Below are 22,317 nucleotides of genomic sequence, written 5' to 3' on the forward strand. Positions count from 1 at the left end.
GTGTGGAGATGAAATAGTGGCAGTAAATGGAGTGCCAGCGATAGGAATGAGCAACTCGGAACTAATCCCAATGCTGAAGGAGCAAAGGAACAAAGTCACACTGACTGTGGTGTCCTGGCCGGGAAGCCTCGTGTGAAAGCTCAAGCAAAGCCCACGCCCGTTTCAGGTATCAGAGGGCCACCACACAAAGCTGAGCAAGTGACAGACAAACCGAGGGAATGCTGAGCTCTTGCTACATAGCGTATTGCCATGGAAGACTTCTAGCTTCCTTTCCTCCAGAAAACATTTCTGCACTGTGCTGAGGTTATCAACAAATCTGATTCTTGGATTTAAAGTAACAGTTGATCCGAACAGTTGTTGTAACTTCCTGGGCTCATTAAAGCTCTCGAGGACTGGTGTTGCAGAGTAAGCTCTTTTCCCAGTGTTTCTCTACAAATTGTGTTTGAGGCACTTCCCTCAATTTTAGAGCTCTGCTTTCCATTTAATATTTTGAACAGATTAAACCACATATGACTGTCTGGTTTTCCCTGCTAGTTTAATTACAGTTCTGCTGCTGATCTCTGCCTGCCGTTCTTGGACACGAGTTATTTTATACATGCTTTTAAAAAGCCACTAATAAAACCGTAAGGATGGGGACCCAATTAAGCAGTTCCTATAGCCCCCAGTCTTGCTATTTATAGGTTACTGAAATGTAATAAATGTATTTATACATCAAAAACCCAAAGGTAACTCCCCTAGCAGGCAGCTGAAGAGCTGCGAGGTTAGTGGCTAGTGTGGTGGAGCTGTGTTTACCTGTATGAAGGTCCCGTCCCCAGGCAGGTGTGAGTCCTGATGGAGGATCCTGCCAACTAGTCACGAGCGGGCGATTCAGCTGGCTTAAAGAAACCAGTCAAAGGTAGCGGCAGGAGTGATTTCACTGAAATACGATGTTGTAAAAGTGCAACTTTAACAAAGTTCCAAGGGCAAGGTTCACTCTTACTGCACAAAGGATATAAGCTTCCCTGGTTTTATGACTTGATGAAATGACCAGCTTTTCCCACAGAAAGTAGATGATTAAGTAAACAGGCCCTTACAAGAAACCTCAGTAAGCTCAGAGGGTGGTTGGCTGCCTCAGCCGCATTGTACCAACTGTATGAAACAAGCTCCCTCCTGAAGGACAGCGTGCCCCGTTGGCTTCAGTTCAAATCTGCTGTATAGTTAAAGTTTAGAATAAAAAAACCTGGAGCCAAGGCAGGTTGGTCTGACCTGTGGCATCTTGCTGTTTCCACCTGCACCCTCTAGATAAAGCAATTCCCTCCTGTTACAGAAAGTGGTTAACCAGCAGTAGAAACAACAGATCTTTCTCAAACCAGGTTGCATTGAGAGATCTTTCCTCTCTTGCTGGTTCCGCTGCACCTTTTCTGGGGCCAGCTCAGATCTTAAGAATCAAAGGAGCTTCTCTCCCCTATAAAAATGCTACCTGGAATGAACGTTTAATTCCCTGCTGCAGTCAACTGACTGCAGGTAAGTGCCCATCGTTGTCTTAAGCAGTGCTTTTCTTAGGGCTGGCTACATTGTAATTAGCAGTTACCGCAGAGCAGAATTGTTCCTTGCTAGATGACTTTGCTGTTTACACACAGCGTGACTTCACTTCCTTTGGCTGCTCGATTAAGGCCGTGTATAGCGGGGGCTGTTATCCGAGCCTGCTCCACAGAAACAGCTCAGGATCCAATTGTCACAAAAGCCTCCCTGGTGCCCGGGGTGGCCTTTGTTTGGCTGATACATGCTGCTGTGGACTTTGACAGCAGCAGCAGTGCTGGGCTCTGGGGCCTTTTTTCCCCTCGTTGTTCCTACTGAATGCAGAGAGCAAAATGATTCAGAAGTCGGAAGAGCACCTGTGGAAAACTCATCACTTGACCTCTGTCCAGCACAAAGGAAGAGAAAAATCTGAAGCTGTTTTTGTCTCTTTTGAATTGATGTGCAGAATCTGTGCCTGGTATGGAACAGTAAATATTTATGTAGATAGAGAGAGGGCGATGCCTACTGAGTAGTGCCAAATGCCACTTGTATAAAGTGCAGCAGGAAAAAGCCATGCAGCAGGTGGGCAGACTGTTTCAGTGAGGAGGATGCTGCAGGAAGCAGCATAATTGACTCCATCTCCTTTCAAGGTGCCTTCAAACTTTACCGATGTCCTCGTAATTTAAGTACTGTTTCCAAGATCAGCTTGTTAATAGAAGTTGAATTTGTTTTGATGCCTTTATAAATTATTGTAATATTGCTGAAAAACACGTATTATAGGTGGTGTTTTTTTTCAACCCTTCTCTCCAGTGTATCAGCTGACACCCCCAGAATAGGTTGCCTCAACAACAGACACTTCTCCAAGAAACTGAGCTTGGGAGGCAGGAAATAATATAATGGTCTTCTGCTTCTCTCGGAAAGGAGCTGGATTACCCTGACGTATACTATGGCTGTGACTGGGGAAAAACCTGAACAGAAGTCCGTCTGACGTACCCTTCCCCATCTGCAAGGCTGGCCGCAGCCCACTAGTGCCTGTGGGGCTCAGAAGTGCCTGGGCTGAAAAGCTAACCCAGGGACTAAATAAAGCTTTATTTAACGAGGCTTAACTCCCTGGTTCGGCGTGCTGCACAGCTCAGCAACTGCGAGGCAATGCTGGGGCTGCTGCTGTTGCTCCCAGAGGAACTGCACAGCCAGGGTGGGGGCTGGGTTACGTTTTGTTGTGATTTCTCCTCCTGTAGCGCCAAACATCCCCGACTGGAAAGGCAGCGTCTCATGGTCTGGGAGAAAGACATCACTACCATTAACTCTATGCTGCACAACTGTAACGAAGTTAGTCAGTTAGCCTCCCTTCTCCTTAATGCTGTGCCTATTTTATACTGTCAGGAGCTGAGCCACCTGCCAGCGGTTCCCCGGGATACCTCACACCTCCTCTCCGCGTTAAGCTGGCTGGCACTTGTGTAATAAGAGTTGTGCAAGTGTTTTCTCTGGCTGTGAAGTTCACCCTCCCAGCAATCCTCAGGCGTTCTGCGCTCAGGAACACACAGGCCCATTTCTCATCTCATTTTGCTCCAGTACAAGGACTGATGCTACCGGCCCAAGAACTGACCTCTTTTCTGAGAATTATTAGAGCCACCACGCAGTATCCCCGTGGAACACAACCACGAAGCCTGCAGTTGTTACCCGATGCAAGTGATGATTATTTCCAAAGCCCCACCTTTAGACTAATACATGAAAGGCAAACATTTCTATTTCATTAAACTAAACCCATTTCAAACCATTTCCCTTAAATTCACAGCTGCTTCTGGCAGCGTAGGCTTGCTAACGCCAGTGAAGGCCTGTGGTCCCTGCCTCTGTAAAAAGATTCAACACACAAGAGGAAGTCGAAGCACCGACTCATCCACCCAGGAGTCTCTGTCCCCTCCCCCACACTGCCATCGGTAAGCCCCGGTGCAGAGGGGTGCGTCACCATTAATTATGCCAACTCACAGGCCGAGTAGCTTCTGTCACTGCCACAAACAGCACAAGAGTGGGGGACTGGACACGGAACAGCTCTACCCACCCCTGGAGAAGCAGCATGTACCCCTTACCGTGCAAAAATGGAAGAAATGCTGCTGACTGGGGCCAAACCCTGGCCTTACCTTAGCGTAAAACTACTGCCAGCATTTTCCCCAGATTCAAGATGGGCGAAAACCAGCTCAGACTGGTCTGGGGGGCACTGCCTGGCCTTCCCTTTGGTGCTAGCTGCCCTAGCAATTTCAGAGTTCATGTTCTGGGGGGGAGAAAAAAAAATTACCAGATTGCATCATTACAGAACAGAGGCTCTTCACAGAGGCACAGGCAAGGATGCCTGCCCCCCCCCCCCCCCCCCCGCCGGACACTCCCACGTTGTGCAAGGGAACCTGCGCTCCGGAGGGCATGTGGGCACATCTGCAACGCACCGCAGGCACGTGTACTTCCAGGGGCACGTACCAAGCACTCTTGATTCCTTCCCACCGGTTTTGTCTCTCCTCCGCCCGTGCCATGCCACAACGAGATAAAACTTGAGTTCAACCCAAGTTCCTGAAAGCCAGCAGGCAATCAGAGCCGAGACCCACCACCCTGACCCCAGGAAAAACACGCCAGGTTTCCCCTCCCTCCACCCACTCCATGCCAGGAGCTGGGATTCCTGCAGCTCTTCCTGCACCACTGCCCTCGTCTGATGTCCCGACAGGGGCTCTACCGGAGCTCTGGCACGGCTGCAGCAGGAGGGATACTTTGAAGCCTGATTCCAGGCCCTGTCAGAGAACTGTGGTTCCATGCACACACCTCCCCTCTGCACACACATTTCCCACAATCTCAAAGCACATTGAAAAAGCTACATGAAAAACAAAAAAAACAAACTAAAAATGCCGCTCTTCTTTCTTCTCCCCATAGGTGTTGCAGTTAATGACTCATCAAGTGCACTGTCACAGCATATTAACTGTTATCATAGTGCTATACTGGCTCAAGTCTCTAAGGTTGTAAAGCTTCACATGACAGACTTGCAAGATTACAATACAAAAAAATACGTAACGTTTCAGAATTGTATTATTTTAGAGCAAAGATTTAAGACAGTTTTAAATAACAAGTCAAAGTAGTAGAAGATACTTAAAAATGAGACACTTGTGGACTCACACAAACAGAAGTGCAGTATCCTAAGTACTAGGCATAACAAAACCCCTCAACATTATTTCCCCTGTTCTTCCTGCCCAGAAACGTCTCTGTTGCCACCCTCCCCAAACAACACTAACTTCAAACAAACTTTGGAACCTGACTGAATTTATTTTGAGAACTAAGGGGAAGGAATGCATTGCACAGGAGTGTTGGTGATAACCAAATAGAAGTAAGCCAACCCTACAAGGGCAAACTGCTGGATGGGATTTCATGTTATCTACTGTGCTAAGATTATTCAGCTCAACTCTTAGTTTAAAAAAAAAAAAAAATTAAATCAAAACTTAAACTCATGCTCTTACTATGGGTCTTCTGTCGATTTCCCATTTACAGGTGTACTATAAGATAGAACTATTTTTGCAATGGATAAAAAAAGAAGAAGCGCCGTGTTTGAAGTCTTTTCACACCCTATGTAAACACACAACAGCCTCTCAAAGCTGTCAGACCAAAGCAGGACCTTGCGACCCACCAGTAAAAGCAGTTCTTCCTCACATGCTGCCCAGCTGGCCACAGAAAAATTGGAAGATATTTTTGTAGCTATAAAGAAATTTATTTGGGGGATGAGACTTTTCACTACTAGAAGCCAGACTCTAAGCTGGCTCTGAGGATCTAAATCACACTTTTCTTTGGACAATACATTTCAAGTCGCACTTACTGTCCTATTTTTCAAAAAGGAATGATCATGACAAAAAATAAACGCTACTACCTAAATGAGTTAGTTTCAGCTGAAGCCATCTTCCATCAGAAACCATAGGATCTGATATGACAAAGTTCTCCCTAGGGATGTTTATGAGTCGAATAGCTCAGTGCTTTGTGTACTAGTACTGCTGTATTTTGTCTCGTATCAAAAAAAAAAAAAAGAAAGTTTTAACTCTGTGTGCAGCCTCAGCTTTCAAACCACTGCAACGTGCTTCACTGCTCACCCAGAGTCAGCCTCCCTTGGAAATAAAAAATAATAATAAAAAAAAAATCAAACCCTCAAAACAAAATATCACCAATGCCACGCTGGTTCAAAAGGAGTGAGTTCCCCCTGAGGGCTGACGGTGGGGCCTGGGTTACTCCTTGGCATCCTGCTCCTCTCCCTCCTGGGCACCATCTTCACTGGTCTCCTTCTCCTCTTTGCTACGCTTGTTCTTTTTGTGCTTGTGACGCCGATGACTCTCCCCCTCCTCGCTCTCATGTTGCTTGCTGTGGTGGGGAAGCAAGAGGAGAAGGACGTTACCCCAGAGCTGCACCAGCACAGCTCTGCCAAAGAGACCCAAACACACCGACTCCAGGGGCGCGCGCAGGGAGGGACGCGTTGGTCTCGAATAAACAGACAGATCAGAAGTGCTGAGGGCATCGCTGCGCCATTGAAAGGCTTCATCGTGTTTATTTGGGACGATCTGATATCACATGTGGCTGAACCCAGGGCAGGTTATGCAAACTGCTGGAGGTGGCTGCTTTACACCACGTGCTGCATCAGTACGCGGTCCAGGCAGGCGGTAGAGCAGACAGACTGCTGCCAGAGTAATTTTTTGGATAGTTTTTATGAGCAACGTCTCTTGTGTCTTTGCCACTCCTAAGGCAGCTCTCACAATTTTGACACATCTCAAGCTTCAATGTGAAGCACTGAGGCTGCTGAGAGAAAGAAGAGTCCTAAACCTGCGAGGTGTGTGAAACTTTCACTCCTCTGACTATCTTGGGGAAATCCCCAGACTAGAGGCAAGAAAGGGATCAGCGCAGCTAGGGAAACGTGGATTGCCTAATGGGAGGCAGATCCTGTCTCTATTTCTGCTTACTCATAAATGACCTGGCACTTCACTAGCTTTAAAACTCCCCTATCTCCTCACCCAGAAGCGTTCTCCCGACACAGCTGGCCAGCTGTGGGTGCTCGTACAGCCTTTCTGTGGTGCGGGCCAACTCCCCGCCAGAAGTCACTCTGCCTAGGCTTGCGCCCCTCGGAGCTCTGCGGCGCGTCCGTGCAGCCCCCCTGCACAACCCACGCGCCCCCCAGCAGCCTCTGTCTCCCACTGGGAAAAGTGGAAAGGTGGGAGCTCTGGGTTCCTCCACACTGGTTCTTGGCTCCCCCTGGGAGATTTTCTGCTGCTTCCCAAACATGCAATTATTTCTCCTCACAGGCTGAAACCCAAGTGAGGTCTCTAGAGCTGCACGTGGTGCGAAGGTGGCAGAATTAAACCAGCACGGAGTACAGGAAAAAGCAGGAACATTTACCACAGGAAGGCATACGGTCACACAGTGCAGATGTGCAGCTCCACAAGTGGGGACAGATGTCAGGTGTAGAGACAATTCTTTACCGCGGCTAGAATACCAGTTTAGCAGAAGAGACACCTAACTGGCTGAACCACTGAAGCCCGGGCCGAAAAGCTCCTGGCTTCAAGTCATTTTCTGACTTGCTTAATAAATGGTTTCACAGTCATTACAGGGAAAAACAAAAAAGAAAGAAGGAAAAAACAAAGGCTGCTGCCTTTCCTCAACACACCTTCAGCCACCTTGTGGACAGCAACGCGTGGTGGTTTATGACTGAATAATGCAACTGTCCTTTAATATTTAAACAAGCATCAGTGACTTCCTTCAGACCGGTCAATTTGCAGTAAACTGGAAACTACAACGAAACCCTTTCATCCTCCTGCAAATACCTTAAACAGGCTCAAACCTCAAAGTGCCTCAGGCAGGGACTCTGACAGGCACTCGAGCGGCCTTAAACTAAACGTATTCCTCCATTCGCTTCAGCTAACGAAACACTTCCCATCCTTCCACTTTAAGCAAGACAGAGGGCATCTGTGTGTGGTTTAAGGAGCAGAGGAAAAGTCGCCTCATTCCCACCTCATGCATTAGCCCAGTTGGGTACATCGAGCTCTCAAGCAGATTCTGACACTGCTTCGGTGAATTCCATCCTGTTCATGCAGTCAGGCATCTAAAACTGGTCTTTAATTCTAAGAAAGCTGAGAAATAATCCTTAAAGCTACTGGCTTGTTAGTCTGGTATCAGCTCAGCTCCCATTTGTTTTGTGTTCAATTTTGATTATGGTCCTGGCTTTTGTTCCCATCACTTTGTGTCCAACCCTTCGGCAACCAGTCCTTTCTTGAAAATTTATTCATCTCCTTAGGGACAGGAACAGCCTTTTACCTCCAGTCACTATGTAGGTGTTTTTCTGACACTAATTTCAAAATAAGAGTAATTACCTACAGAGTTGACATGAATTTCATCTAAAAGAAGGAAGTAAGTTGAAACACACAAAAAAAGAGCAAGTCTGCTTAAGTCATTACCAGGATGTAAACTGACACAGCAACTGAGCACTGCCTGGACCAGAGGCCAGAGCTGTTACTTTGCTAGCAGAATGTTCTCACAGGGGATCATCTGGAGCAAACACATTTTCTCCAGAAAAGCTGGGATTTTAGGACATCCTACTCTGCTCCAAAAGCGTTTCACCTTTGTCCAGGTTATCATCAACCTCACTATCAGAAGCACTGGGCAGAGCTCCGATCATGCAGCACTCTGCCGCGGGCTCCAAGAAAAAATTTCTGTTTACAAGCTGAAGGGAGCACTTCCCATCTGCACAAGAGCCTGGAATACTGAGGGCTGCTGCTTCCGTTACGGGCTGGCACTGGACCTTGTGCGTACCTTAACAGTGGGAGCTGTGCTGTTCTGGTGTGGCGTTTAGCACAGGCCCACCTCTTTGTCGATCAGTGCTGCAACTCTGTTGGCAGTGATTCCACATCCTGCCAGCTGCCTTCCTGAGAACTGACCAGGACGGCCCTCCCTGTCACAGGCAGCTCTGCCTCCTGCCCGGGTACGTGCCCGAGTGCTTTCTCTTGCCAGCACGTCGCATCTCAGGACATGAGCAGGTCCCAGGAAGCCAGTACGTCCCGGGGTGACAGTCTCGTCTGCAGCTAAGGTGTGTTCCCATCAACAGCCCCATTCAACCCCCCACAGCTCTCACCGTCTTGAAGACTTATGCTTGCTGCTCTCCTCTTTGTCTCTGTGCCTGCGCTCTCGGTGACGATCCTCTCGCTCCCTGCTGCGATCGCGACTCCGGCGGTAGTCACGCTCAAAGTCGTAGCTGCGCTCTCGGCTGTAGTAGCGGTATCGTTCATCATCACTTAAAAGAAAGGAGAAGTGAGGCAGAGGGACACACTGCTCATGGACCTGAAAGTCAGGAGCCACGTTTACAGGACGCAGAACCCCATCCTCCCAGCAGGCTGAGGTATGGCTGGTGCTCCTGAAGAAGCCTGGAACAATAAGCTGCTGCTGCTCATCGAACCCCAGATGCAACACAATCCCAGTTTCTAACCACAGCGAAACAACTTTCTCCACTTGCCTGTTACATGGCTCATGAGCCCAAGCAGTTGAATGCCGTGGCTTTCTCCTGGCCTCTCAAGACAAAGGGTTTACAGAATTTACTCTCTGGATTTAGCAAGGGAGTACCTTAGCAGCAGGCATGTGGCCAGTGTCTCCGGGCTTTTGCCCTCACAATCCTTCTGGAACACGTCCGAGACAGCCACCTACCTTGTTCAAAACCAACAGGAACACGCTCCTTGTATCATTCTGCCTCCCCTGGTGCTGGATTTTAACTCTCAACACTGTTGTCCCAGATTACCTGTAGTTCTTTCGTCAGCAAGTCAGACTATGGGACTATTTTCTTCCCCAAGTTCAAAAACTCCAGTTGTGAGTAAGGCTGACAAAGTCTTTCTGCCTACATCTAACTATCTGCTCAAGGCACCTCATTTAATCCACATACAGGAGCGGGCATGATGTACCCCAAATCCTGATCCATCTGACACTCCCCTCTACATCTCATAGCCCCTATTCAACTTCCAAAAGCCAAAATCTAAAGGGTTAACAAGCCACCGTGGGAAATCATATTCAGACTCTCAGAAAAAGTAAGTCTGAAATACTGTCTTAACACCCATGGAAAGAAGCTAGACAAGTAAATGTCCAGTGTCTGTGAGTGCTCCAAAGGACTCCGCTTGCCCTGCTCTGGCAAGCATGATCTCAGAGATCAGCGTGCTCGAAATCACTCAGAAATGCTAACAGTGTGCTCTGGAGTGCTGATCACAGGGCTTGGCTGCAGCAAGAACCTGCTCAGGAAGTGAGGGAGTCTCAGCTCTTCAAACTGTAAATAATTTGTCTTCTGTTCTGTTCCTCCCCCTTCCACCCAGAGCACCCACAAGCTTGTAAAGAAAAAACAGAGGGGAGGGAAAAAAAAAAAAAAAAAGAACAAGGTTAGGAAAATGTTGCCCTGTTTGCTCACGCCCTGGGCTGGGAAGTTCCCCACGAATGCGCGTTCTGATCGTGTTTTGAATTGACTATTGGTATGTCTGAGCCTGAAGCCTGCAAAACACTGACGCTGCCTGTGACAGGACCAAAAAGTGATGGGTTTAGAAGGAGTCCTTGCAGCCCAGCCTTCACCTTATCTCCCTAGGTCAACACTGGGAGGCTGGAAGCACTTCCCAAGTGCTCCCAGCAGTGCTGTCACTGGAGGTCACATCAGTTCCCAGGAAGGTGGCTGTCTGCCTGGTTCAGGTTTTCCATGTCAGGGCTGACTCCTGGTAAATGGCACCTCTTGCCCTGAAAGCCTCTACCGAGCCGAGCAAAGCATGGGTGCTTGGTCCTTTGATCTGACAGTTACACTTAGAAGACAAGAAGCAGCAGCTTCGCCGGCCAATGGCTCACACTGAGCTGTGAAATGCCCAGTGAACAGAGAGGGGCTATGTCATTCACCGGCCTCACCTTGCAGGTGGGAGAGCAAGCGTAACTGGTTCTGCTGGATTAAAACAAAAAACCAGACACGGGAAATCAGCCAGTGACACTGGCTCCTTGTTTGTCCTCTAGCTATTGATCCAAATTATCTCTTTGCCAGTCGTTTCAGAAAATTATACTGGTACGATCTATAATCCCATCCCTTAAGCAAACACCTTCTTGCAGTCCAAAGCAAGGCCAGAGGTCCCCACGCAGCAGCTGCAAGCAGAAGCTGCTGGAAACCAGCACTCACTTGTTGTATTCACTAGTGGTCGGAGTGCGGTCTCTGTCTCTCTCTCTCTCCCTCTCACGCTCACGCTCCCGCTCTCTCTCGCGCCTGGAGCCCGAGTATTCCCAATGGCTGCTGCTGGAGCTGCTTGTGCCTTTGTCCACCGTCGTCACCCAGGGTGTGTGGGATGTGGAGATGGGTGGGTAGCTGATGAAACCTGAATCTGCAGCGAGAAAGCAGAATTCTTGTTCATTTGGAGTATTAACAGCATCCTCTCCGTCCCTCCCTTAACATACAGCTGAATCCAAGGAGACAACAGTGGCCCAGCTCCCCCCTGTCCTCTCACTTTCAGCCGTTTCCTAAACACGTGAACCCCTCTTCCCTGAGGAAGACAAGCAAGACCAGATATTTACAGATGTCGCTGCCAAATCCCCCCGGCACCTTACACAGGGCATTACTGCAAGGGCTACGTGCTCCCCCAGCTCTTGCTCTCTACAGGTCCTGCTACACAGGCCATGCTATAAGGCCTCCACCCAAGGAAGCTTCAATCCATCCCTCCCAGACATCCTGGCTTAGAGGGCAAAGGTGCCTGCGGTGCTGAGCCAGCTGAGTTTAAGCAGCCCTAGGCTCCTGGCCACCTTTACAAGGTCTCACTTCTCACCAGGGACTTTCTCGCCTAAGGTGGCACCTGGAGAGGGCCAGGGGCACCAGCTAACAAAGGATGCCGCCTGATGAGCCCAGAGCCACCAGCACTTCCCCATCCAGATGCTGGCCTGCCGGGGCCTGCTCAGCTGGACCAGTGAGGGCATACCCCAGAGCAGTACCAGCTGCTGAAAAGGCAGCACTTGAGGTCCCTGTGGCTGAGGATGGCCTCCTGCTGCCCACTCCTCCAACCTCCTCCTGCTCCTCCTCCTGCTGCCTCTATCCTGGCTGCTCGTGTAGCAAGGAGGTGCCACTCCAAGTGCTGGTCACTAAGGAAATGGGAGAGAACACGGCGTTGCTGGCAGGGCTGCAGCAGGGAAGGGAATTTGCTGAAATTCTGGCACTGCCTCTTCCATTACAAAACAAAAGGCGACAGATGCCTGCTGGTGCCTGTAGGCAAGGAAGATAATAAAGTGGGGGCGGAGGGCATTCAAAAGAGATGCGAAGCTGAAGGTTGCACTTGTCCCTGAGGGTGGTGGAAAAGAAAGTGTGGGTGAGTTTGAGCAAGTGTGTGTGTAAACTAGCACAAGAACTTGCTGCCGAGGCACACGGGAAAGCTTCCTGTTGCTGGGTTATCTGCACTGAAAACAGCGATCTGAGGCTTAGCACTCATCTACAGAACTGCATTCACCACTGCTGCAAAACAGTCAGCTTTCCAAACGCTCCACGGTGTATTCAAAGTCAGCACGTGTTTCTAGTGACTGGGATAGTCTGGGGCACAAGCCAGACCCTAAAGCTCAAGCAAGCACGATGTCCGTCAGCTTAAGAAAAGCCTGAACTACCATATCCCAGCAAAGGGAGATAGAAGCAGTTTGACTGTTATCTTCAGTGCTCACCTGCAGAGTTGTAGCCAAAGGGAGGCGGCTGCCTGTTGTTGTAGCTGGCTGGCTGGCTTTGGGGAGAGAAAAGGACCCAAGTTACGAACATCAGTGACCCCACGCAGACCCATGCAGGTACGTCTGTGCTGCAAGTCTATTCGATTTTTTTCTGAAGGTCTGTGGAACGTCCTCATGGGAAACCCAGTGAATCTCTTTCACTCTGCAGTGAAAGCTATCGGAAATGCATACAGGTGCGGTTGCTTTGTCACAGCTTCTGAAACTGCTGCAATTTAATTGCTTGCCCTGCTTTACCCCTCCCTTCTGTAAATCGGGCAGTGCTTACGAAGTACCTGCGGAACCTTTATAGAAACAGGAAGCAACATATATGCTATCAGCTACTCTGCATTAAACCTAAACACACACTTACATTTTATTGACTCCTTCCTGTGTCATGAATGTAACAAATCAAGGCAAATGTACAGAGGATTCCCTACAAGCTCTGTTCTTGTGCCCCCCACCCCAATCCGAGACCAGACCAAGAACTACTAGCACTAATTTTAGACCTATTGCTCTCCCTTCCTCGCTACGGAGGAGCAGTGCCGATGGCCCAGCCCAGGTGTGGTCTTACCCATCCAAGGTTGGAATGAGGAGAGCTGGTGGCGGTGCCAGAGGAGGCGGGAACAACCCTAGACACAGAAGCATAAGTCATCACAAAGATCTCACAGCTTGCCATGAGGGAACAAGACTTCATTGCTGTTTACAGTTAAAAGCAGTTAAAGCACCTTTTTACTCTAAACGAGGCCCTGAGTAATTTCCCTTCAGGGTTGTATCTCCTACCGAAATTAAACCCCTACAGCTATGACAGTTCTGTAGGGGTACAGAATGAAAAATAAAGGAAGAACTACCTTCGGTTGGATTTGATGATCTTAAAGGTCTTTTCCAACCTAAACAACTATGATTCTATTTTGGCTTATTAATCTTAAACATAAGATTCATTAAGGAGTAAAGATTAATCCTTAACAGTCCTGTGGAAGACAGAAAAAGTCTGGTTCTTGGGATGCAGACACACTGCAACTACAGCAAAGGTTTTACTGCTCCATTGATTGAAACGAGTAACTTTGTCTTTTACAAAGCACGTAACATGGAATTCACCTGATTCTGTTTAACAAAAGCCAATTTTCTGAGGACATATACATTTAAAAATCAGAAGACGACATAGCATCAATGATGCAGAGAGGGCTGTCTGAAAGGTCTGATGCTTTAAAAATGGCAGCACCTTCAACAAAGCAAAATTAAGCAGAAGTTCATGAAGGCCACTCCCAGAAGCGGTACAAGCTTTGGAAACCAAAGCCCCCAACCTTGACCAATCTGAATGTGAAAAGGATGCGCTGACTGCCCCTAAGAGAACTTCCTAAACTCCTACCGGTAACTATAAGCAGCCATTATTTCTATAGGCAGTTATCAATGCCTACAAGAATAGGTTAACCACCCACTGGCTTGACTGTTTATTACTAAACAAAAAAATAAAAAAAATGAGCAAACTGTACCAATACAAAGGCTAGGAATCACCCAAACTAGCTGCAGTCATTTACGCTGGTTCCTTTTCAAGGCAATGAGGTTGAGTCAGCGTTGTCAAGACCCGTGGGACAGCTCAGCACCTCTTACTGTGAACACCTAAACGGGTCGGGGAACCCCTTCCTGGCAGTGTCTCACTGCAAAAAGAGGTAGCCTGAAGCCTCCGGCTCAGCTAGTGAAGATCTATGCTGCAAACAAGTTGGAGGACACATCTCACTCCTAAGATGCTTTTTCCCCCCTCCTCTTCCTAAGATCTTCCGATAAAATGCAATGCCTAGAGCATTTCAATCACACCTGTTCACCAAGCACAAGGACTTCAAAGTACTACTGTTAAAAGCACCTAACTCTAATGGTGGTGGATCATCATCATTATCAGAATTAGCAGGTATTATCCCTCATCTCCCTTTCCAACCCAGTTACCGGAAGTGGAAGTTCTGTTTTGCTCACCTTGCTCCTCCCAAACAACTTTAATCTAAATGTACTTGGCTAGCAACTGGGTGCTGCAACGTCTACAATTAAGACCAGTTTGCATCCACTTTCACCACAATCTAGTTGGTCTAAATCCAAGCTTACTACAAGCAGGTTTCTTCTATTACAAGAACGAAAACCAGCTCTACAATATTATTTTACAGAGAACTACGAAAAGTGACATTTTAACAAGTACAGGCATTTTCTCAGTCTGAGGGATGGCCCAGCTAGGGTAGGTTTTCTGTATCTCCATTTGGGAAGCTCAGGGCAGAACATGAACACAAAAGCACGGACGCAAAAGCTGCGAATCAAGCCCAACGCGTCTGACACAGTGAGGACAAGCACGTCCAGTACTAAGTGCTTTGGGTGCAGGGCTTTTGCAAGCACATGAATCAGTGCACAGTGTAACGCGGAGGCAGTGGCCTGACTGCATATACGCAGTCACCATCAGCCTTGGCTTTTCAGACATACGGCACCTGGTCAGAACGACTGCTCCAAATGGTCTGCTATACAAACAGCTAAATTTGTTTTCCCTATACTAGGCAAAATTGCCAGTAGAAAAAAAAAAAGAAAATTACAGCTAAAAGAAACTCATATAGTAGCTCTGAATCAGTGGGCTTCTTAACTTACGCACAAGATTTGTTACATTTCTTCATTAGTATTCACCACCTCTACTGCACACCAGGGAGCAAAGGCTGCTGATGGAAACGGCATTTGTTCTGCTCAAGCTCACACTCCAAATTCCTACACAAAGCACTAATTTGTCACTCGGGCTTTTGCTGTGCTAATGCCATAGCAAGAACTAAACCATTTCGGGCTTTTGCCGCCTGAAGTTTTCCACTTCTAGATTGGTCTTCAGAGACAAAACGAGATCGCATTAAGAAGCCCTACAGATTATTATTTAGGTCCAGAATATAAGATAAACAGCTGGAGTTCAATGCTGCATTGGAGTTTATCAGCCTTAAATTAACTGTGCTCTAAAATGGGTCTTGGTGCCATCCTATCTTGTGTTACTTAACCCAAATGCTCAGATAGGGCCATCGGTGTGTTCAGAATCACTGTTATTAAGAGCAAGTGAACACCTACCTGGAATAGGACCAGGCGGTGGCAGACCTATGGAAATAAACAAGCAAGCAAAACAAGTGAGGACAACCGGTAAAGCATGTCATCTGTACATTAAGCTAACCAAAAAGCATACTTCTGAATCAATCTCACATATTTGAGCAAACAGACCAGCAGAAAAATTGGTCTTACTAAGCAGTAACTAGCCTACAAACTGTATAATTTTCCCAAATTATTAACTCTTTACCTTAATATTATATTGTTAGATGATGCTGCTTTCTTATACTGGAGAATTCCTTGTTCCAAGTGTCAACACACAATTCATTTGGCCTTCACAACAACTGAAGGAGCTGGAGAGGAGGACCTGCTGCAGGTGCCAGTGTGTCCTTTTGCTTGTTTGTTGTTGGTTAGGGGTTTTTATTTTTTTTTTTTTTTTAAAAAAAAAAAAGTCAGTCGTAACTGCATAGAGAAATCAGACACCCTGGTCAGCAACCAAGAGTGAACAATTAATCTTGATTTTGCCAATCATATTAATGGAAGGCAGTACAAAAAACTATCATGGTCCAGCGAGTACTGCGGTAATAATCCTCCTCCAATTAAAAGCCTTGACCATATTTTTTTTATTCTTCATCTTCTGCATGTGGAGCATGTGCAAAATACAGGAGTTACTGCATGATGTGCTCCTGGTGGCTTCTCAGAAGTCTGGCTGCTACCGAAGGGACCAGGGGAGCCCAGAGCGTGGCCTTCGCTTCTGCTTCAATGCACTATTTAAGCCAGAAGCACGAGGGGCACGGACGTGACTCATGTTGGATCAGAAGATGCGCAGGCTTAGCAGGAGGTGAAGACAAAAAAGTGTCTTAGGCCACGGCTGGTATGTCCATAAATTGCACTGAAAAGGGTCAACAGAAAAACGACCCTATGCCCCCTGGAAAAGGCTACAGGAGCACACATGTATGTGCCCTCTTTGGCTGCAAAATTTATTCTCTCCACCAGTACTGCCCTGTTTTACCTGGTGCCCCATGGAGTACTACTGGCCTCTGTGCTCTGTGGAAACCGAGTTCCTACATGCGTAGCAGGGACAGTGAAACTGCTCTGTAACATGGTGCTTGAGACAACAAAGCAGAATAAAAAAATAAGACATTTTACCTCTGCTATCTCAATAGGTTTCAGGACACAGTCTGTAACTGCAGGGCAAAGGGCGCTCCTGCAAGACACAGAACCTACCTCCACGTGCCTCTTCAAGTGCCAAGTGCTCCTGGCACAATACAAACCCACCTGGTCATTGGCAAGAACACACAAACTTGCCAGTGCTGAGGCCTGACCATGCCCAATGGGTTTATAGCCCACGGTAACGACCTCATTTACATTAGTTAAATTTTGCTTTTAACATGAAGCACCGCTCTGATGTCTGCACTGGACACTAGACTCTAGGAGAGTAAGAATCACCCTGCAGTGGCTGTTGGTACAATAAAATGCACAGAAACAGACACAGAAAGATACACAACTTGGTATTTTATGGCACAAACCAACCAAGAACTGGCCTGGACTGGGAGGACAGTTGTCTAAGCTGCTGTTGCAGAACTGCCAATTCCAGCATCACCCTTGAAACATCTGGAACTGGTCACAGCCAGACACAATCCTGAACTAAACAGCCTGCTGATCTCACGCAGGAGTGCAATTCCTACCTCCGTATCTTCCTCCACAGATAAACAGGAACCCATTTCTTGACATTTATCAATAAAGCAAATGGATGTGTAGCACCCAAAGGCTCTCTCGTGGAAACAAAGCCTATGCTTTTTTTTCAAGGAACAGCAGTGATTTTTTAAGCATTCAAGGGCAAACGTGAAATAGGCTGATGGAGACACTAAACAAAGATCAACCAGTTCTAAGGACCTGTTACCCAATCGCTCAACTGTCCCACTGCAGTTAACAGTTAAACCTTTAATTTGCTCCAAGCTTGCGACGTCCTAACCTGCAGCCTCCGACTGCCACGCATTGCTGTGTGAACACCTACCTGGAGGATGCAAGGGAGGTGGAACAGAAGTAACTGGTGGAGGAGGGTGGAGAAAGTGTGGTGGAGGTGGCCCAGCGAGCGGGGGAGGCGGTGGGCCTGCTGGTGGCGCAAACGGCTGTTGCTGAGGTGGCTGTTGGGGCTGTGAAGGCTGCTGGGGCTGCTGTGGGGGTTGTGGCTTACTTCCGTGGTCTCCAAGGACCTTAGAAGGCAGAGGAATGAGAAGAGAGCATTGTAACCTCTTTGCTCCTGCAGCTAGGACCTCACGCTGGCAGAAAGGGAGCGCATCACCGAAACGGGCAGCACGGCAGGATCTGGGAAGAGCAGGCTGTGCTACACCCAGGGGACAGCATCTTTTGAGGAGGAAGGAAGGCTGATCAAAGCAATCAGTACGCTTAGCAAGGTATCTTCGCTTACGTGGAAGAGCAGCGAGACCAGATTCTAGTTGTACATCCAACTGTGCAAGACGGCTGACATTTTAGTGTTATAAACACCTTTTGTTTACAGGAACTGCCACCGACACAGGCTTCAGATTAAAACCTGCCGTATTTAAGTGCAATGCAGTCGTGTTGCTTTTTTAACCCTATTTATCTTTCCTGAGGGCAGCAAGAGGCCAAATTCTGCTCTAGATTGTGCCCACGTAGGTCAAAGGAAGACCAGATTCACTTCTGTCTGACAGAAGCAGGTCACGTACTACTGCTGAAGGAATGATTCATATGGAGAAGCCCTGGAAATACAGGTGACAATGCTTGTAAGTGGGAGGAATGTTTTCCAGCACATTCTTTCTCTTCCGCAAACTTTTTAGAGCACTGTTGGCAAAATTTGGGAAATTGACCACTAAAAAAAAAAAAACCACAACCCAGACAACAAAACACATGTAAAAACAAAACCAGGAACTGAGTCTAGACAAGGGAAAGGTTCTGTATTTGGGGATTTTTGGTGACTTAGGAGAGTTGGCAGGAGGAAGGTGATTAAGAGGAGTTCTCAGCAGATGGTCCTCAAACCCTACCTAGCACCTTCCTCCCTAGAAGCCAACCAGGACATGATGATGATACAGTGAACATGCAAGATCAGAGCAGAGTCCAGTTTTAACCCCCAGGCTTTTATTGCTTGTAAGGACCAAGATCCTGTAACACAGGCCCACCCTACGTCTGAAGCGTGGGCTGCGTCCGGTGATGCTTAGACTAAATGTTACCTCAAACTAAAAAGAAACACAAGCCCCAAGGACAAGTCCTCCACTGCAGAACTGGAGATTCCAGCCCGACAGTGGAGGGGAAGGGAATACTCCACATAAGAGCCTCCCAGCTACGCACCCTGAGGTATACTTCGGGGGAGCTGATGAGAAAAGGAGCTTGGGCCTTTACCATTCAGGTGGCAAGACTGATATTTAAAGGACAATCCCTCATGCCTCACAAGACAAAGCTTTTAACACAGAGGCTAATTCAACCTGCAGAAGGCAAGAACACATGCATACACCTCGATGGCGTTGACCTACTGCTTTCCAGACAGATACTGTGACATGGGAGGCCAGGAATGCACAGACAGACTGCTCAGGGTTCACCAGGAGTGCAATAAAGTCAGAAATTTTTCAAGATGGTGCAAAACATTTACCTGAATTGGGTTTTCCTCAGAGGCATGCTTATCACGTCGTCTTCCTTCTACTCTCCTAATTGTGCCTGCCTGGCCACCGATCACATCAATTGTCCCACCCAGCTTCCTGGTACAAAGCAGATGCATCTTTTTAGTCTCAAAGACATTTGAAGGAGCAGTTTCCCCCACTATTAGACAAACTTCTCTCACACATTCTTTCCCACCAGAGAAGAATCTCTAGAGGCAGCACTCAAACTGGACAAGCAGTGAAAGAGAAGTCCCTTTTCACTTTTGAGCAATCTGAACTCTGCCAGCAGGGGTGAGTCCAGTCCCTCTGAACACCCAGAAACATGATCCAAAGAACCACCACATACAGGTGTAATAACACAGATTGCTGAAATCCTTTACTCGTTCTCCAGATGTGAGCCTTATTCCCAGATAAGGCCCAGAGAAAGCAGAGAACATTTCTGTGAAGCCTTTAATATTATCAGCCCAGATTTTTCCTACTTTCTGTCCATTATTCCAAGTGTTGTTGATATCAGCGCATTTATTTACAAATTGGATTCTCAGACCCTTTCCAGCCCATCCCTCTGTGATCTACTGTTTCTATTAAAGTCAAGTTTTGCCACTGCCTTCAATGAAATCAAGGCTAGATCCTTGAAGAGATGTAGCCAAGAAGCAGCGCTGTCTATGCACCAGTGGAAATCAGTCACATAACGTACAGTTTTCCACGTTCTTTTATCTCCGTACCCAGGACACTCTTAGGGGAAGAACATTTTTATAAAGACTTGCTGTAAGTTCATCACAAGTAAAGGTTTGTGAGAGGGGGAAGCACCTGCAACTGAAGTTTAAGAATCCCTCATCCTATATGCATGCAGCAATTGATTTGTGTAATTAGTATGGCCTTAGGCATGTTTTCTGCAGTTAGGACAGAAAAAAAGTCGCTTTTCCAAGCTAGTCAGAATTTTCTATCTCTGTGGGAAATTCAGACAAAGTAGATAAAAATGCTGGCTAGTTGGTGAGATTTTTTTTCACTGAAATGTCTTCATTTCAGAAAACTGCAAGTTTTCTCACTGAAATCTATTCACTTTGTTTAAAAAAAACACAAACCCCAAATGCCTCATTGCTAAGCCCATGGCTTTGATGTTGCTGCAGCATACAAAGCTAGTCATTCTGGTTCTGACCAAAAGCTCTGCTGCAGGAACAGAATCTTGTGTGTCAGTACTTTCAAACCCAGACTTTAGTAAAAGTTAAAATGGACAAAAGTACTGTATAGCTACAATAGCATCAGCTTATTTTGCAGTGGTGTAAATTTCCAAAAATCTCATGAGATACACATAACAGCTGGAAACAAACCTGACTGATTTGGTGGCACTACGAAGGGGGACAGAAATGCCACCAATGTGCTTAAATGCAAACAGACTAAGCAGAACTTTAAAGGTTATACTTGAAGCATATAGTTGGTTCTGTTCTCAGACAAAGTGCAAAGCTGGAATGTGAGACTGATTTCTGCAAGACAGGTGTGCAAAAGATGTAATGTGAATAAAGCAACAGAAACACCCAGGTCCCAAAGCTCTGGCTCTTCTGGTTTCACATGGCTTTGTTTTCCTGAAGCTTTTGATAAAAACCCCAACCACCTCATAAGGTCAAAGTGGCTTTCCCAGCAGAGGCTGCCAAGCAAAATGACTCAATTGTTTTGCTTTGTCCAGCCTTGTGGATCCTCCCTCTCATTGGAGAAAATAACTAATTAGCATGCATCAAGCAGCGTAGCATACAGGTTCAGAAACCAATAGCTCCTCTTATCAGCTGCCAAACATGTAATCCACTTCCACTTAAGAAGGCAAAGATTAATATCGTGGGAGTAAGAATAAGCCAAGTAAGCACAAGCAGCTAGCAACGCCAGCCCTCAAAGCTGAGGTATCTGCCTTGGCTTTTTCTACTCCCAGAGATGAGTCCCTTCACCTGGGATATTGGTTTCCCTCCCCGCGCAGCTTTATGGAGCGGATTTACCAAGGAGAGGTATATGGATAGGTATGGGTTGCACAACCCGTAGAGGAGCAACTGCTGGAGACAACAGTTAATGAGCGACCACAGTAGCTTCCTGTAAAGTTCCAAATTTGCTTCTGGTTCAGGCTTGAGGAGGTTCAGATATGGCCCAGGTGGATCCCTGCTACCCCTGTGAAGAACACAGTGCACCCAGGCTTTGTTTCTGCATCGTCTCTTACCTATTAGGAGGAGGCCCAGCCTTCATGCGTCCTCCCACCAGAGCCAAGAAGTCTGTTTTGAATTCTGTTTTGATGATGTTGTTTTCCACTTCTTTTTCAGCATTTCCTGTTCTCCCTTGCTGAACCTATGGAAGACAAAATATAACACGTAGGTATAATGCCCTTACTTTCAACTGAATGTAGCAATGTAGAGATTAACTGTTAGCAAAGGAAAAGGGCTCCCTTGAGGAACAATCACAGGGCTCTTGCAAAGCAGTAGCCTATTATCCAGCCAAGGCAGCGGACACTTCTGTAAACTAGCTGGCTATTCCAGCCTCAGCCTGCTGTCCACTGCCTCCTGCTAGAAGTCCAAAATTTAATAATCTGATAATCCTTCTTCATGCAATCTTTAAGTCAAAAGTGGAAATAGTAATACTTGTTGAATTGACTCTTTGGCTGAAGTTCTGATGAACAGTTGTTGGCCACACAATTGCTGCAGTCAACAGCAACAACCAAAACAGCCGTGTATGCCCAGCTCCCCTCTCTACATCTCTCACATCCACAGGGTCTTCCAACCAGACCCCCCTTTAGCTGGGTAGCCTCGAAGTCAACTGGAAATTCGCTCAAGTCTTGCTACTGTAGTAGTTCAAACATGCCAGGCAGGTAGCACTGTTCATTCCATAGAGGAAAGATTGTTAGCAGGGAGATTTAACCTTTCAAGATACACTTTTGTATTTCTCATCAGTGAAAGGAACACAGAAGAGTGAGGTTTTAAGGTATCTCCTGTTCTTACACTCTCATCTCTGCAATTACAAAAACAAGCCCCAGTTTTACTGTAGCCATACGCAGGAGTAACACGTCACCTACCGTGATCTTATTTTCAGTGCTGATGGGAGGAGCAGGATCCAGTCCAAGCTGAAGCCGTCGCTGCTTTTCACAATAGCCTTTCCATGTTTCTTCATTAAATCCGTAATTAAAGTAATCAGAAAGATCAGCACCTGACAAGGGGAATAGAAGTTAACAGGGATTCTAGCAAATTTTCGTTCTCAGATTGTCCTTTAACTGTTTAAGAAAAGAATCTTCTAGATACCACAGCTTACTCTCCATTTTGTTCTGTCAGAAAGCCACTGCATGCCACAGCGGAGACGGCTGCATCTTTTGGTGGGAGGAGGACTAGAACCTGAGCAGCAGTGGGACCCTTTGGGACACAAAATACAGCAAGTATGCAGG

At 47.0% G+C, this 22,317-nt stretch overlaps 2 protein-coding genes across 6 annotated transcripts in view; one reads left to right on the forward strand and one right to left on the reverse strand.

The window, feature by feature from the left end:
• The window catches only part of LOC308054023 (ligand of Numb protein X 2-like), a 56,516-nt gene extending 50,860 nt beyond the window's left edge, over positions 1-5,656 (forward strand). For both annotated transcript variants that reach the window (XM_080366146.1, XM_080366147.1), the window contains exon 10: positions 1-5,656. In XM_080366146.1, coding sequence (XP_080222272.1) covers positions 1-136 — 136 coding nt within the window. In that variant the 3' untranslated portion in view covers positions 137-5,656.
• LOC308054024 (uncharacterized protein) overlaps positions 4,542-22,317 on the reverse strand; it is a 27,964-nt gene continuing 10,188 nt past the window's right edge. For 2 of the 4 annotated variants that reach the window (XM_080366148.1, XM_080366149.1), the window contains exons 7-16: positions 21,955-22,085; positions 21,109-21,233; positions 18,905-19,010; positions 17,297-17,495; positions 15,307-15,333; positions 12,806-12,863; positions 12,196-12,251; positions 10,682-10,880; positions 8,630-8,788; positions 4,542-5,874 (exon numbers count right to left, since the gene is read on the reverse strand). In XM_080366148.1, the coding sequence (XP_080222274.1) occupies positions 5,742-5,874; positions 8,630-8,788; positions 10,682-10,880; positions 12,196-12,251; positions 12,806-12,863; positions 15,307-15,333; positions 17,297-17,495; positions 18,905-19,010; positions 21,109-21,233; positions 21,955-22,085 (1,193 nt within the window). In that variant the 3' untranslated portion in view covers positions 4,542-5,741. The remainder of the gene's footprint in view (positions 5,875-8,629; positions 8,789-10,681; positions 10,881-12,195; positions 12,252-12,805; positions 12,864-15,306; positions 15,334-17,296; positions 17,496-18,904; positions 19,011-21,108; positions 21,234-21,954; positions 22,086-22,317) is intronic. The other 2 variants (XM_080366150.1, XM_080366151.1) reach the window with 1 other exon arrangement.

The sequence above is a fragment of the Falco punctatus genome, assembly GCF_963210335.1.
Source record: "Falco punctatus genome assembly, chromosome: 15".
NCBI lineage: Eukaryota > Metazoa > Chordata > Aves > Falconiformes > Falconidae > Falco > Falco punctatus.